The 16,024-nt window shown below is 44.9% G+C and overlaps 1 protein-coding gene across 8 annotated transcripts in view; it reads left to right on the top strand.

Annotated features, from left to right (window-relative positions):
• The window catches only part of PSPC1 (paraspeckle component 1), a 109,608-nt gene that overhangs the window by 22,345 nt on the left and 71,239 nt on the right, over positions 1–16,024 (top strand). For all 8 annotated transcript variants that reach the window (XR_003116448.1, XR_003116451.1, XR_003116452.1 and 5 more), the window contains one exon: positions 7,691–7,887. Coding sequence is in view for 3 of the 8 variants with exons in the window: in XM_025364004.1 (XP_025219789.1) it covers positions 7,691–7,887 (197 nt within the window). In the remaining 5 variants the exon portion in view is untranslated. The remainder of the gene's footprint in view (positions 1–7,690; positions 7,888–16,024) is intronic.

The following is a 16,024-nucleotide window of genomic DNA, read 5'->3' on the forward strand; positions in this document are numbered from 1 at the left end:
GTATGCCCTGTGTAAATGAAGAGGATGAAGTAAAGTTACAAAGTCATTTACTTGGTGTATGCCCTATGGAGAGGATATTTCCTGTTATAGCTGAATTGTGAATTGGCCTTCTGTTCCCTGCTTCCAGACTCTGTTTTCTTGCCTCATCTCCCCACTTAGAGATGTGATCCTCATAAATCTTTATGGGAGGCAGAGGAACCAGTGGTCTTTTTTTCTGTAACTGCTTCATGCTGACTTGGGTTGTAGTCTCTACCTATTGGGGATCACAGAACTCCCGCCCTGCTCCATCTAGTGGAGGCAGGGTAGCTTCTCGATGGCTAGGGGTGGTGTCTTCGCCTGGAACTGGCTGGAACCTTTGTTGCATGATCATCTGAAGCTTGATGGTCTCTCAAGGGTTCCAGTGGGTGCACAGTTCCAAAAGTGTGGAGGGACCCTTTTCATTTGTGAGACCATGAACCCAAAGTTCAAGGTCCCAAAGTTTTGTTGTAGTGTGGATGGCAAGGACAGTCTTTCTTTCTTTGTTTTGAGATGGAGTCTCACTCTGTTGCCCAGGCTGGAGTGTAGTGGCGTGATCTCAGCTCACTGCAGCCTCTGCCTCCCAGGTTCAAGCGATTCTCCTGCCTCAGCATCCCAAGTAGCTGGGAGTGTAGGCGTGTGCCACCATGCCCAGCTAGCTTTTTTTGTATTTTTAGTAGAGATGGAGTTTCACCATGTTAGCCAGGATGGGCTCAATCTCCTGACCTTGTGATCCGCCTTCCTTGGCCTCCCAGAGTGCTGGGATTACAGGTGTGAGCCACCATGCCCGGTGACTGTCTTTCTTTGATGTTTCCAGAAGATTCAAACCATAAAACACTTTCTTAGGGCTGGGCGTGGTGGCTCATACGTGTAATCCTAGCACTTTGGGAAGCCAAGGTGGGTGGATCACAAGGTCAGGAGTTTGAGACCAGCCTGACCAACGTGGTGAAACACTGTCTCTACTAAAATTACAAAAATTAGTCGGGCATGGTGACATGCACCTGTAATCCCAGCTACTCAGGAGGCTGAGGCAGGAGAATTGCTTGAACCAGAAGGCAGAGGTTGTGGTGAGCCAAGATCGTGCCACCACACTCCAGCCTGGATGACAGCGAGACTCCGTCTCAAAAAAATAAAAACGTTCTTTACCCTTTTGCCAACAAGCCAGGCTTCTGGGTTCTGTCTCCCTGAGCGGTCGTAGTGAACCTGCTTGACTTCCTCCTGGCCGGCTCACCAAAATATGGTAACAGTGGAGAGTGTCCAAGTTCTTGGCGTCTTGAACAAAGAATTGGACAAAATGCCCAAACAAAGCAAGGAAGGAATGAAGGGTTTTATTGAAAATGAAAGTAGCACTCCACAGTCTGGGAACGGGCCTAAGCATAGGGACTCAAAGGCCTGCTTATTTATTTTTTGAGAGTGTCACTTTGTTACCCAGGCTGGAGTGCAGTGGTGCAGTCTCAGCTCACTTCAACCTCCACCTCCCAAGTTCAAGTGATTCTTGTCCCTCACCCTCCTGAGTAGCTGGGATTACAGGCCTGCGCCACCACACCCAGCTAATTTTTGTATTTTTAGTAGAGATGGGGTTTCACTATGTTGGCCAGGCTGGAGTCGGAACTGCTGACCTCAGGTGATCACCTGTCTTGGCCTCCCAAGGTGCTGGGATTACAGGTGTAAGCCACTGCGCCCGGCCCACTTATTTATTCCATAAATAAAACTTGGAGTGCCTTTGTGTTAGCCACTGTTTTAGGTGTTGGCAGTGTAAGTCAAGCAGGTAGTTGGATTTATACCTAGGATTTAGAGCAACCGTCCTGCCTGGATTTATGAACATGATATTTTAAAGTCAAAACACCAAACCTTGAACCTTGGAGTTCTCTAGTGTGTAGAGATTTGGAAGATCAGAACAAATCAATAACGACTGAGAAGGGAGCATTCATTCATTGGAATGGCGGGAAGAGCCATCAGACTGTGTCCTGGAAGCAAGGGAGGAGAGTATTTCAGGGAGGAAGCATTAGCATTAGCATTGATTATAATTCATATCTATTCTTTTTTTTCTGGAGACGGAGTTTCACTCTTGTTGCCCAGGCTGGAGTGCAATGGCGCGATCTCAGCTCACCGCAACCTCCGCCTCCCAGGTTCAAGCAATTCTCCTGCCTCAGCGTCCCTAGTAGCTGGGATTATAGGCATGTGCCACCACGCCTGGCTAATTTTGTATTTTTAGTAGAGACGAGGTTTCTCCATGTTGGTCAGGCTGGTCTCGAACTACCGACCTCAGGTGATCCACCCGCCTCGGCCTCCCAAAGTGCTGGGATTACAGGCATGAGCCACCGCGCCCAGCTTTTTTTTTTTTTTTTTTTTTTTTGAGATGGAGTTTTGCTCTTGTTGCCCAGGCTGGAGTGCAGTGGCGCGATCTAGGCTCACTGCAACCTCCGCCTCCCAGGTTCAAGTGATTCTCCTGCTTCAGCCTCTCAAGTAGCTGAGACTACAGGCACACGCCACCATGCTCAACTAATTTTTGTGTTTTTAGTAGAGACAGAGTTTCACTGTGTTGGCCAGGTTGGTCTTGAACTCCTGACATTGTGATCCGCCCGCGTCGGCCTCCCAAAGTGCTGGGATTACAGGTGAGAGCCACCACACCCAGCCTAATTAATATCTATTCTTACATCCTTTACAATGCGATTTCTCGCTTTTTTTTTTTTTTTTTTTTGAGACAGGGTCTGGCCCTGTTGCCCAGACTGCAGTTTAGTGGTATGATCATGGCTCAGTGCAGCCTCCACCTCCTGGTCTCAAGTGATCCTTCCGCCTCAGTATCCCCTAAGTAGCTGGGACTGCAGATGTGGGCCAGCATGCCCATCTAATTTTTTGATTTTTTTGTAAAGACAGAGTTTCGTCATGTTGCTCAGGGTGGTCTAGAACTCCCGGGCTCAAGTGATCTGCCCGCATTGGCCTCTCAAACTGTTGGATTTATAGGTGTGAGGCACTGCACCTGGCCACAATGCCATTTTTTTTTTTTTTTTTTGAGACGGAGTCTTGCGCTGTGTCACCCAGGCTGGAGTGCAGTGGCGCGATCTTGGCTCACTGCAAGCTCCGCCTCCCAGGTTCACGCCATTCTCCTGCCTCAGCCTCCGAGTAGCTGGGACTACAGGCGCCCGCCACCACGCCCGGCTAGTTTTTTGTATTTTTAGTGGAGACGGGGTTTCACCATGTTAGCCAGGATGGTCTCGATCTCCTGACCTCGTGATCCACCAGTCTCGGCCTCCCAAAGTGCTGGGATTACAGGCTTGAGCCACCGCGCCCGGCCCACAATGCCATTTTTTAAAGGGTTCCTGTGATTTCCTCTTCACTTAACTTTTTCCTTGTTATAGGTCACCATTGCAAATTTGAAATAAAGCATACGTTTGGATTTGGGAGTTGGAGAACTAGAAGTACAAAGTTGTTACAAGAATAGACTTTATAGACAATATTTGTTTATATAGTTAATGATCTCAGCAAACCTTAATAAGAGCTAGTTATGGCTGGGCATAGTGGCTCACGCCTGTAATCCCAGCACTTTGGGAGGCCGAGGTGGGTGGATCACCTGAGGTCAGGAGTTCGAGACTAACCTGGCCGACATGGTAAAACCCTGTCTCTACTGAAAATACAAAAATTAGTCTGACGCGGTGGCAGGCACCTGTAATCCCAGCTATTTGGGAGGCTGAGGCAGGAGAATCGCTTGAATCCAGGAGGTGGAGCCGAGATTGCGCCACTGCACTCCAGCCTGGGCGACTGGAGTGAGACTTTCTCAAAAAAAAAAAAAAGGACCGGGCGCGGTGGCTCAAGCCTGTAATCCCAGCACTTTGGGAGGCCGAGACGGGCGGATCACGAGTTCAGGAGATCGAGACCATCCTGGCTAACACGGTGAAACCCCGTCTCTACTAAAATACAAAAAAAATTAGCCGGGCGAGGTGGCGGGCGCCTGTACTCCCAGCTACTCGGGAGGCTGGGGCAGGAGAATGGCGTGAACCCGGGAGGCGGGGCTTGCAGTGAGCTGAGATCCGGCCACTGCACTCCAGCCTGGGCAACAGAGCCAGACTCCATCTCAAAAAAAAAAAAAAAAAACTAGTTCTGTTCCCACTTTTTTTACTAAAGATTTATTCACAGAAGAAAATGCTCACAGGGTCTGGCGCAGTGCCACATGCCTGTAATTCCTGCACTTTGGGAGGCCAAAGCGGGTGCATCACCTGAGATCAGGAGTTGGAGTCCAGCCTGGCCAACACGGTGAAACCCCGTCTCTACTAAAAATACAAAAAATTAGCTGGGTATGGTGTCAGGAGCCTGTAATCCCAGCTATTTGGGAGGCTGAGGCAGGAGAATTGCTTGAACCCGGGAGGCGGAGGTTGCAGTGAGCTGAGATCGTGCCATTGCATTCCAGCCTGGGCGACATGTTTCAGAAAAAAAAAAAAAAGAAAAAGAAAATGCTCACAAAGCATAAGAGCCAAGATTCAAATTCACTTGTAACTTCAAAAAAGCATGTTATTTCAGTGTGTTTTTCCTGTGGGAGAAAATAAATAATTTAAAAATATAGTCAATCTTTGACTTAGGAACTGCTGACCAAGAAACAATTCTTTTAGAAAAATTTGTGGTTGGTAGATCCTCCCACTCTTTCGCACTTTCTAGTTGGTGCTTTAAAAAGAAAAAAATCCAAGTAGGTTTTTCAGATACGGAGTCCCTAGGATCATGGCTGTCTTTGATTTTTCTTCATATGCTTCTGAATATCTTTCTCTCTCTTGTTATTACATCTTTCCCTCTGTGACAGCTTTCTCCTTTCTCTCTCCCAGATTTGTCATACCCACCCCTCCTCACCTCCCTACCCCAAAATAAAAGTTAAAATTTACGCCGGGCGCGGTGGCTCAAGCCTGTAATCCCAGCACTTTGGGAGGCCGAGACGGGCGGATCACGAGGTCAGGAGATCAAGACCATCCTGGCTAACACAGTGAAACCCCGTCTCTACTAAAAAATACAAAAAACTAGCCGGGCTAAGTGGTGGGTGCCTGTAGTCCCAGCTACTCGGTAGGCTGAGGCAGGAGAATGGTGTGAACCCGAGAGGAGGAGCTTGCAGTGAGCTGACATCCGGCCACTGCACTCCAGCCTGGGCGACAGAGCAAGACTCCGTCTCAAAATAAAATAAAATAAAATAAAATAAAATAGACATTTGTAGCAAGGTATCTATGCTTTTATTCATGGAGTGGGGATTGTTTTCCCATCAGTACTTTTTAATAGAGGCTGTTATAGGCGAGACTAGTTGAAGACTTTTCTGCAAAAATTTCTTGAAAGTTGACTGGGTGTGGTGGCTCCCACCTGTAGTCCTAGCACTTTGGGAGGCAGAAGCATTGCTTCCAGGAGTTTGAGACCAGCCTGGGCAACATAGTGGTACCTCATCTCTACAAAAAATGAAAAAATTAGCTGGTCATGTTGGCACATCCCTGTAGTCCTAGGTACTCTGCAGCCTCAGGTGGGAGGATTGGTTGAGCCTGGGAGGTTGATTCGGCAGTGAGCCTTTTTTTTTTTTTTTTTTTTTTAAATATGGAGTCTTGCTCTTGTTGCCCAGGCTGGAGTGCAGTGGCACAATTTCGGCTTACTGCAACCTCTGCCTCCTGGGTTTCAAGCGATTCTCCTGCCTTAGCCTTGCAAGTAGCTGGGATTTACAGGTGCCCGCCACCATGCCCAGCTAATTTTTGTAATTTTAGTAGAGATGGGATTTCGCCATGTTGGCCAGGCTGGTCTTGAACTCCTGGCATTGTGATCCGCCTACCTCAGCCTCCGAAAGTGCTGGGATTACAAGCGTGAGCTACCGTTCCCGGTCTTGGAATTGAGTCTTAATTGTGCCACTACACTCCAGCCTGTGAAGCTGAGCAAGACCCTGTCTCACAAAAACCCAAAGCAACACCACCACCAACAACAATTCTTAAAAGTGAAAAGAAAGTCTGGGCACGGTGGCTCACACCTATAATCCCAGCACTTTGGGAGGCCGATATGGGTAGATCACAGGGTCAGGAGTTCAAGACCAGCCTGGCCAACATAACGTGAAACCCTGTCTCACTAAAAAAATTCAAAAACTAAGCCAAGCATGGTGGCAGGTGCTTGTAATCCCTGCTACTTGGGAGACTGAAGCAGGAGAATCACCTGAACCTGGGAGGCAGAGTTTCAGTGAGCCGAGATTATACCATTGCACTCCAGCCCAGGCAATACTATGAGACTCTGTCTCAAAAAGAAAAAGTGAAAAAAAAAATGGGGACCAGGTGTGGTGTCTTGCACCTGTAATTTTGGCACTTCTGGAGGCTGAGGAATGAGGATTACTTGAGGCCAGAAGTTTGAGATCAGTCATATTTTTTATATGTCTCTAAAATAAATATTTACATATACATATATGTATATATGAAAAAAAAGACTTTCAAATACATTCATAGCCCTTTATTTGGTAATTTGTTAATTTATTCAAGAAATGTATATTAAATGTATGTACTGTACTCTAGGTACTTGAGGCACAGCATTTATTTATTTATTTATTTATTTATTTATTTATTTTGAAACGGAGTCTTGCTCAGTCACCCAGGCTGGAGTGCAGTGGTACGATCTCGGCTCACTGCAAGGTCCGCCTCCCGGGTTCACGCCATTCTCCTGCCTCAGCCTCCTGAGTAGCTGGGACTACAGGCACCCGCCCACCATGCCCGGCTAATTTTTTTTGTATATTTAGTAGAGGCGGGGTTTTACTATGTTACCCAGGATGATCTCAATCTCCTGACCTCATGGTGTATCTGCCTCGGCCTCCCAAAGTGCTGGGATTACAGGCGTGAGCCACTGCGCCTGGCCGAAGTGGCATTTAACAGCCACATTTGGTGTCGTCAATTGAGTTTATAGTCTATAAAGGGAAAGAAGTATTAAATAATTAACTACAATTGTAGTAAGTTAGGCCTTAGTTTTTGGGGCCTACCCAATTAATTGGCACGTAACACTCAATAAAATCTAGCTGGTTTTACTAGTAAAAACATCTGATCCAGACAGTTAATTCATATGTTCCAGACTTTCCTTTGTAAAGTATTTCTTTTTTTTTTTGAGATGGAGTCTCACTGTCTCCCAGGCTGGAGCGCAATGGCGCGATCTCTGCTCACTGCAAACTCCGCCTCCTGGGTTCACACCATTCTCCTGCCTCAGCCTTCCAAGTAGCTGGGACTACAGGCGCCCGCCACCGCGCCTGGCTAATTTTTTTGTATTTTTAGTAGAGACAGGGTTTCACCGTGTTAGCCAGGATGGTCTCGATCACGTGACTTCGTGATCTGCCAGCCTTGGCCTCCCAAAGTGCTGGGATTACAGGCGTGAGCCACTGCGCCCAGCCTGTAAAATATTTCATTGACTGAAGACCAGAAAATGAAACCTTCAAAAGCAGAAATTTTGCAGGTAATAGTTAGGATAATGCAGGTTGTAGCATCAGATTATGCAAGTTTGAATCATTGTTCCATTATTAGTTGAACATTCTTGGGCAGTTTCTTAAACTCAGGCCTGTAATCACAATATTGTCACGAGGTAATTCTTGTAGACACGGTGTCTCACATGGTGTCTTGGACATTGTAAGTGCTTGTTGTTCTCGTTTGTTGTTGTTTTACCTTTTAAGCGTACATTTCTGTATGTTTTAATGTTAATTTAGGGAAAGAGAACAACCGCCACGTTTTGCTCAGCCTGGGACATTTGAATTTGAGTATGCATCTCGATGGAAGGCTCTTGATGAAATGGAAAAGCAGCAGCGTGAGCAGGTTGATAGAAACATCAGAGAAGCCAAAGAGAAACTGGAGGCAGAAATGGAAGCAGCTAGGCATGAACACCAATTAATGCTAATGAGGCAAGGTAAACATGGATTTTCATGTAGATGTGGTATAATTTTTTTTTTCCCCTTAAGTGTGTGTACCGTTCATGTACTACTGTGTAAAGTGCCATTTAGGAGTTTAGAGATAAAGTTGGAACTTAACATATTAGGTGTGAAAGTCTCCCTTTTCACAGATAACTTCCCTTAAAAAAAACCAACTTATTAAAAGTTAGTTTTACTTGCTGGGCGCGGTGGCTCACGCCTGTAATCCCAGCACTTTGGAGGCTGAGGCGGGCGGATCACCTGAGGTCGGGAGTTTGAGACCAGCCTGACCAACATAGAGAAACTCTGTCTCTACTCAAAATACAAAATTAGCCAGTTGTGGTTGTGCACACCTGTAATCCCAGCTAGTTGGGAGTGTGAGGCAGGAGAATCGCTTGAACCTGGGAGGCGGAGGTTTCAGTGAGCTGAGATCACATCATTGTACTCCAGCCTGGGCCAAAAGAGCGAAACTCTGTCTCAAAAAGAAAATAAATTAAAAAGTTAGTTTTACTTACGCAAGTAGTATTGTTGGAGTTAATTTGAGGATATTAAATTGTGCCAGTACGAAATACATGATTCTCTTGGCAAACAGAAACATAGCAGGCAAATTTTGGTAGGTAGACATGGCACATGCAGGATTTTTTGTTTGATAAGAAGAAGAATTTGGACAAATGCTGGCTATTTAAGATTATTATTACATGTTTGAAAGAGTACATATGGATAATCTGGTAGAGATGAAAAGGATTTGTGTGTACAGATGGATATGGGGATTTAGGAAAAGTTAGTAGTTGGCAAGAATATATGTATATATATTTGAGATGGAGTCTTGCTCTCTTGCCCAGACTGGAGTGCAATGGCACGATAACGTCTCACTGCAACCTCCGCCTCCTGGGTTCAAGCAATTCTCCTGCCTCAGTCTTCTGAGTAGCTGGGATTACAGGCACACACCACAATGCCCATCTAATTTTTTTGTATTTACCTTCTCTTGACTGTCCCCAGAGATCAAGGTACCACAGCTGCTTGCCTGAATTTCTGCAGCTGCATTCCTGCTGAACGTTTCTGCCATTTAATCTTGGCTTTCTTTAAACCATTCTTTTTTTTTTTTTTTTTTTTTTTGAGACGGAGTCTTGCTCTGCCGCCCAGGCTGGAGTACAGTGGCCGGATCTCAGCTCACTGCAAGCTCCGCCTCCCGGGTTCACGCCATTCTCCTGCCTCAGCCTCCCGAGTAGCTGGGACTACAGGCGCCTGCCACCTCGCCCGGCTAGTTTTTTGTATTTTTAGTAGAGACGGGGTTTCACCGTGTTAGCCAGGATGGTCTCGATCTCCTGACCTCGTGATCCGCCCATCTCGGCCTCCCAAAGTGCTGGGATTATAGGCTTGAGCCACCGCGCCCGGCCAACCATTCTTTATACTAGATTCATTATTTTTTTTAGCAGGTGAAAATTTGATGATTTTTCTCTAAATCCTTTTGGGTAAATTCTCATTTACTTTAGAATGAAGTGTAGGTTTTTTTTTTTTTCCTGGCACGTGTGTTCTAGTATTTCATACGTCACGATTCAGTAAGTGTTTATTGAGCAGTTATGATCAAGTCATTGAGTAACTGTGCTGATGTCACATATGTTAAAACAAAATCGAGCCCAGCAAACAATAGAAACTAGTCAGGTGGTTTGATTTAATTTGGACCCTAAGCTTGGTAGTTCTGTATGTTCACTCTTCTAACAAAATTGAGTTCATTTATATCTTATAGTAGATTTAAAGGTAAACTGTCATTAGCCGGATGTGGTGATGGGTGCCTGTGATCTAAGCTACATGGGAGGCAGAGAATTACTTGAACCCAGGAGGTGGAGGTTGCAGTGAGCCGAGATCACGCCACTGTAGTCTGGCTTGGGCGACAGAGCGAGACTCCAGGATAACTGACTCCAAGATAAACTGTCTTTTATTTTGTGGAAAAGTTGCAAGTTGTTATTTGCGATAAAGGTACTGAATCATTCATTAGCTGTTAGAGCTGGTAGAGAGATTTTTTTTTTTGTTTTTTGGATACAGAATCTCACTCTGTTGCCCAGCCTGGAGTGCAGTGGCATGATCTTGGCACACTGCAACCTCCGCCTCCCGTGTTGAAGCAATTCTTGTGCCTCACCCTCCCTAGTATCTGGGACTACAGGCACGTGCCACCACGCCTGGCTAATTTTTTTTGCTTTTTTTGAATTTGAGATGGAGTCTCACTTTTGTCGCCCAGGCTGGAATGCATTGGTGTGATCTTAGCTCGCTGCAACCTCCACTTCCTGGGTTCAAGCGATCCTCCTGCCTCAGCCTCCTAAGTGGCTGGGATTACAAGTGTGTGCTTCCACACTCAGCTAATTTTTTGTATTTTTAGTAGAGATGGAGTTTTACCATGTTGTCCACGAGTTCAAGGCTGCTCTTGAACTCGTGACCTCAGGTGATCTGCCCGCCTCAGCCTCCCAAAGTGCTGAGATTGCAGGCATGAGCCACCGTGCCTGGCCAGTTTTTTTTGTATTTTTGGTAGAGATAGGATTTCTTCATGTTGACCAAGCCGGTCTTGAAATCCTAGCCTCAAGTGATCTACCCACCTTGGCCTCCCATAGTGCTGGGATTACAGATATGAGCCACCATGCCTGGCCAAGAGATCTTAAAGTTTGTCCAGTCCAGTGGTTTTGAAATTTTATTTTATTTTTTTTTTTTTTTTTTTTTTTTTTTTGAGACGGAGTCTTGCTCTGTCACCCAGACTGGAGTGCAGTGGCCGGATCTCAGCTCACTGCAAGCTCCACCTCCCGGGTTCACGCCATTCTCCTGCCTCAGCCTCCCAAGTAGCTGGGACTACAGGCGCCGCCACCTCGCCCGGCTAGTTTTTTGTATTTTTTAGTAGAGACGGGGTTTCACCAGGTTAGCCAGGATGGTCTCGATCTCCTGACCTCGTGATCCGCCCGTCTCGGCCTCCCAAAGTGCTGGGATTACAGGCTTGAGCCACCGCGCCCGGCCTTGAAATTTTATTACACATTAGAATCATATGGAAATTTCCTGGGCTCTGTGGTTGCCCTAGCCCTTCTGTTCAATGTGAATTGTTTTCTCTTAGCCTGCTAGGCACTTCTCTCCCATTCTGTTTCCCACCTATCTACAGTCGTGCCCTAGTTGGGAAATAATGTTGATTAGATATGGAAGCATCTGTACTAAAGATTTGTGTTGATGCTACAGACAAACAGTGGTATAACATTCACTAATTTAGCACATCTTTAATGTCAGTTACGGGAGACACGTCTGAGGTACGGAGGATATATTGATGGCAAAGAACATTTCCTTAGTCTTCAGTTTTTTCTTGAGCTCTTAGAAGACTTTGCCTGAAGGTATTTTGATGTTTGAAGTAGAGTAATTTTGCAGTTATTTCCCATGAGTTTAAGTTTTGTTGTTTATTGTGTGTTCATTTAAAGCCCCTGTTAACAATATCTTAGTTTATAATATTAGAAAATCACATTGACTGTTGCATCCTACTCACTGCGTCTGGGTTCACTTGTGCCGAAGTACTTGTACTTATTTCATCAAAAGTCTGCAGTTGGTAAATTTCAGTTTTAGTTTGTTTAAAATTTAAAAAGTTACAACTTCCTCCCATTTGTTCTACAATTTTGTATTTCTTTTTTTTTTTTTTTTCCTTTTTTTGAGACAGACTCTTGCTCTGTTGCCCAAGCTGGAGTGCAGTGGTGCAACCTCAGCTCACTGTAACCTACCTCTTGCCTTCTGGGTTTAAGCGATTCTCCTTCCTCAGCCTCCCAAGTAGCTAGGATTACAGGTGCATGCCACCATGCCCGGCTAATTTTGTATTTTTAGTAGAGATGGGGTTTCACCATGTTGGTCAAGCTGGTTTTGAACTCCCGACCTCAAGTGATCTACCCACCTCAGCCTCCCACAGTGCTGGGATTACAGGCGTGAGGCACAGTACCCGGCCTACAATTTTATATTTCATCCAGCATTTCTAAGGATGCATTCAGGTTGAGGAGAGACTGTAATTAATCTAAGTTGTGTGGTTCTGCAGAAACATGTATCATGACATATCATGGAAGGAGAAATCTCACACAATACGAAAAACTGTCCCCTTGTTCACTACCTTCTGCTTTTTTGTAGGAATCACTCTTCTGTATTTAAGTCTCTTTTGTGTCCTTTAATGAAAAAATTCTGCATATGTCATTAGATGTTTCTGTGTATTTGTAAGCAAAAAACCCAAAAATCATAACAACAAAACAAACTGGCTGGGCGCAGTGTCTCATGCCTGTAATTCTAGCACTTTGGGAAGCTGAGGTGGGAGGATTGCTTGAGTCCAGCAATTCAAGACTAACCTCAGCAACATAGTGAGACCCCATCTCTACCAAAAGTACAAAAATTAGCCGGGCCTGGTGGCATGTGTCTGTAGTTACAGCTACCTGGGAAGGCTTAGGTGGGAGGATCACTTGAGCCTGGGAGCTTGAGGCTGTAGTGAGCTATAATTATGCCACCGTACTCCAGCCTGGGTGATAGAACGAGACCTTGTCTCCAAAAAAAAAAGAAAAAACTGTTTACCTTTTCTGTACCTTTTTTACTTTCTACATGAATATATATGTAAATACCTGCCTTATATTTTTAATGGCCGTATGATATTCTTTTATATGGGTATAGTTTGGTTCATCCTCTTTTGGTAACAATTTCTCTTTTCAGTTTGTTTTTAAAAGCAGTGCTGCAAAGAATATATACGCATGTATCAGAAAATTTTTGCAAATGTTGGGTTTGTTTGTTTGTTTGTTTGTTTTTTTTTTTTTGAGATGATGTTTCACTCTTGTTGCCCAGGCTGGAGTGCAGTGGCGTGATCTCAGCTCACTGCATCCTCCACCTCCCAAGTTCAAGTGATTCTCCTGCCTTAGCCTCCTGAGTAGCTGGGATTATGGGCATGTTGGCACATGCCTGGCTAATTTTGTATTTTTAGTAGAGACAGGGTTTCTCCATGTTGATCAGGCTGGTCTCGAACTCCGGACCTCAAGTGATCCGCCCTCCTCAGCCTCCCAAAGTGTTGGGATTACAGGCGTGAGCCACCACACCGAGCTATAAATGTTGATTCTTATTGAACACATCGGTACCTTATAATAATAGTTGTATCATTTATACTTTACTGATAATTATTTAGTCCTTTCTAGATTTAACTCCCATTACATTAAAAAATTTTTTTCTTTGAGATGGAGTCTCACTCTGTTTACCAGGCTGGTGTTCAGTGGCACAGTCTAAGCTCACTACAACCTCTGGCTCCCAGGTTCAAATGATTCTCCTCCCTCAGGCATGAGCCACCATACCCGGCTAATTTTTGTATTTTTAGTAGAGGCGGGGTTCACCATGTTGGCCAGGGTGGTCTCAAACTCTTGGCCTCAAGTGATCCACCTGTCTCAGCCTCCCAAAGTGTCAAGATTATAGGCGTGAGCCACTGCGCCTGGCTCCATTACGTTTTTTTTTTAACTTTATTTATTTGTTTATTTATTTATTTATTTAGAGATGGAGTCTCGCTCTGTTGCCCAGGCTTAGAGACAGAGTCTCACTCTGTTGCCCAGGCTGGAGTGCAGTGGCGCAATGTCTGCTTACTGCAACCTCTGTCTCCGTGTTTCAAGTGATTCTCCTGCCTGAACCTCTTGAGTAACTGGGATTACAGCCGTGTTCCACCACACTCAGCTGATTTTTGTATTAGTAGTAGAGACGGTGTTTCACCATGTTGGTCAGGCTGATCTTGAACTCCTGACCTCGTGATCCACCCGCCTGAGCCTCCCAAAGTGCTAGGATTACAGGTGTGAGCTACTTGGGTAGCTGAGGCGGGATAATCGCTTGAACCAGGGAGTCAGAGGTTGCAGTGAGCAGAGATCGCACCACTGCATCCATCCTGGCGACAGAATGAGACTCCGTCTCAAAAAAAACCCATAAAAACAAAACAAACAAAATAAAGCAAATATGTTTATGTGAGCCCTTCTTAAAGAAATCAAGAGAGAATAAACTTTAGATAAGTGAAGAACAGAACAGTCATGCCTGAACCTACTTGAGATATTAAGATTTAAATACACATGAGGTTTATGATTAAAGAATATTAATGCAGTCAGGAGATCAAGACCATCCCGGCTAACACGGTGAAACCCCATCTGTATTAAAAATACAAAAAATTAGCTGGGCCTGGTGGCACGCGCCTGCAGTCTGAGCTACTCTGGAGGCTAAGGCAGGAGACTTGCTTGAACCCAGGAGGTGGAGCTTGCAGTGAGCCAAGATCACGCCACTGCACTCCAGCCAGGGTGACAGAGAGAGACTCCGTCTCAAAAAAACCAAAAAATTAATTCAGTGTCATAAATCCAGACAGATCAGAGGTAAAATAAAAAAAGAAAAAAAGAGGAGACTGGTATTTTTAGAAAATAGAATTGTTAGAGCAGAAGTTATACATTCAGTTTTCATGACTTGTGCAATTTTAAATTGAGAAAACATTCTCACAGTCTAGCAAATCAAATTTTAGTTTGTTTATATTTCTTTGTTCTGTACCTGTATTTATGATACATTGAAATTATAGTATATAATTTCATGTAATTTTATCATTAAATTTGTTAGGACAGCATTTTAATTAATTAATTAATTAATTTGAGACAGTTTTGCTCTGTCAACCAGGCTGGATTGCGTTGGTGCAATCTCTGCTCACTGCAACCTGTGCCTCCCAGGTTCAAGCGACTCTTCTGCCTCAGCCTCCTTGAGTAGCTGGGACTACAGGCGTGTGCCACCATGCCCGGCTTATTTTTGTAGTTTTAGTGGAGACAGTGTTTTCCATGTTGGCCAGGCTAGTCTCAAACTCCTGACCTCAAGTGATCTACCCACCTCGGCCTCCCAAAGTGCTGGCATTACTTTTAGAGGCCGAGGCAGCCTCCCACTTTGGTAAGCCACCATGCCCAGCCAGGAAAGCATTTCAAAGTGTTATTGGGTTTAGTAAGTAATAAGTAATACTGTAGATGATGCCTTCATGTCTGTGGATGGCTTTGTTTTATTTTATTAAGAAAAATTCCTGAGTGTAATTCCCTGGATCAAAAGATAAAGACATCTCTAGTTGGGCCAGGCACTGTGACTCACGCATGTAATCCCACTTTGGGAGGCCGAGGCGGGTGGATCACAAGGTTACGAGTTTAAGACCAGCCTGGCCAAGATGGTGAAACCCCGTCTCTACTAAAAATACAAAAATTAGCTGGGTGCCGTGGCGGGCGCCTGTAGTCCCAGCTACTCGGGAGGCTGAGGCAGGAGAATTGCATGAACCCGGTAGGCAGAGGTTGCAGTGAGCCGAGACCTCGCCATTGCACTTCAGCCCGGGCAACAAAGCGAGACTCCATCTCAGAAAAAAAAGAAAAAAAAAAGATATCTCTAGTTATGTACTTTTTACAGTTTTTTCCACTAGAAAGATATGATCATGGCAATGTACAGATGTATAAGCTTTAGTGAAATTTTAGGAACTTTGGGTATTAGGAGCTTTAAAAAATATATAATTTAGTAAGCATAAAATGCTAGTTTTAAGTTTATAGTTCTTTTAAGTATTAGGTGATTGTGCTTATTTGAGAATTTGATTGTTGGAGCCTTTGAGCTAACTATACCAGTGTTAACGGTTAAGGTAGTAAGGTCTGAGAGGTTAAAAGCAGCTTTGTTAAATTGCATAGCCTGTCAGTCCTGGCTATTTGGGAGACTGAGGTGGGAAGATGGCTTGAGCCCAGGAGTTTGAGGCTGTAGTGAGCTACCATCATGCCACTCTACTCCAGCCTGGGTGCCAGAGTGAGACCCTGTCTCTGAGAGAGAAAAAAAAAAAGGTATTTAAGTAATTTTTTTTTTTTTTTGAGATGGAGTTGTTTCGCTCTTATTGCCTAGGCTGCAGTGCAATGGCACGATCTTGGCTCACTATAACCTCCATCTTCCAGGTTCAAGCGACTCTCCCACCTAAGCCTCCTGATTAGCTCTGATTACAGGCGTGCGCCACCACGCGCAGCTAATTTTTGTGTTTTTAGTAGAGACGGGATTTCTCCATGTTGGTCAGGCTGGCCTCGAACTCCCGACCTCAGGTGACCCGCCTGCCTCAGCCTTCCAAAGTGCTGGAATTACAGGTGTGAG

This window comes from Theropithecus gelada, chromosome 17, assembly GCF_003255815.1.
Source record: "Theropithecus gelada isolate Dixy chromosome 17, Tgel_1.0, whole genome shotgun sequence".
Lineage (NCBI taxonomy): Eukaryota > Metazoa > Chordata > Mammalia > Primates > Cercopithecidae > Theropithecus > Theropithecus gelada.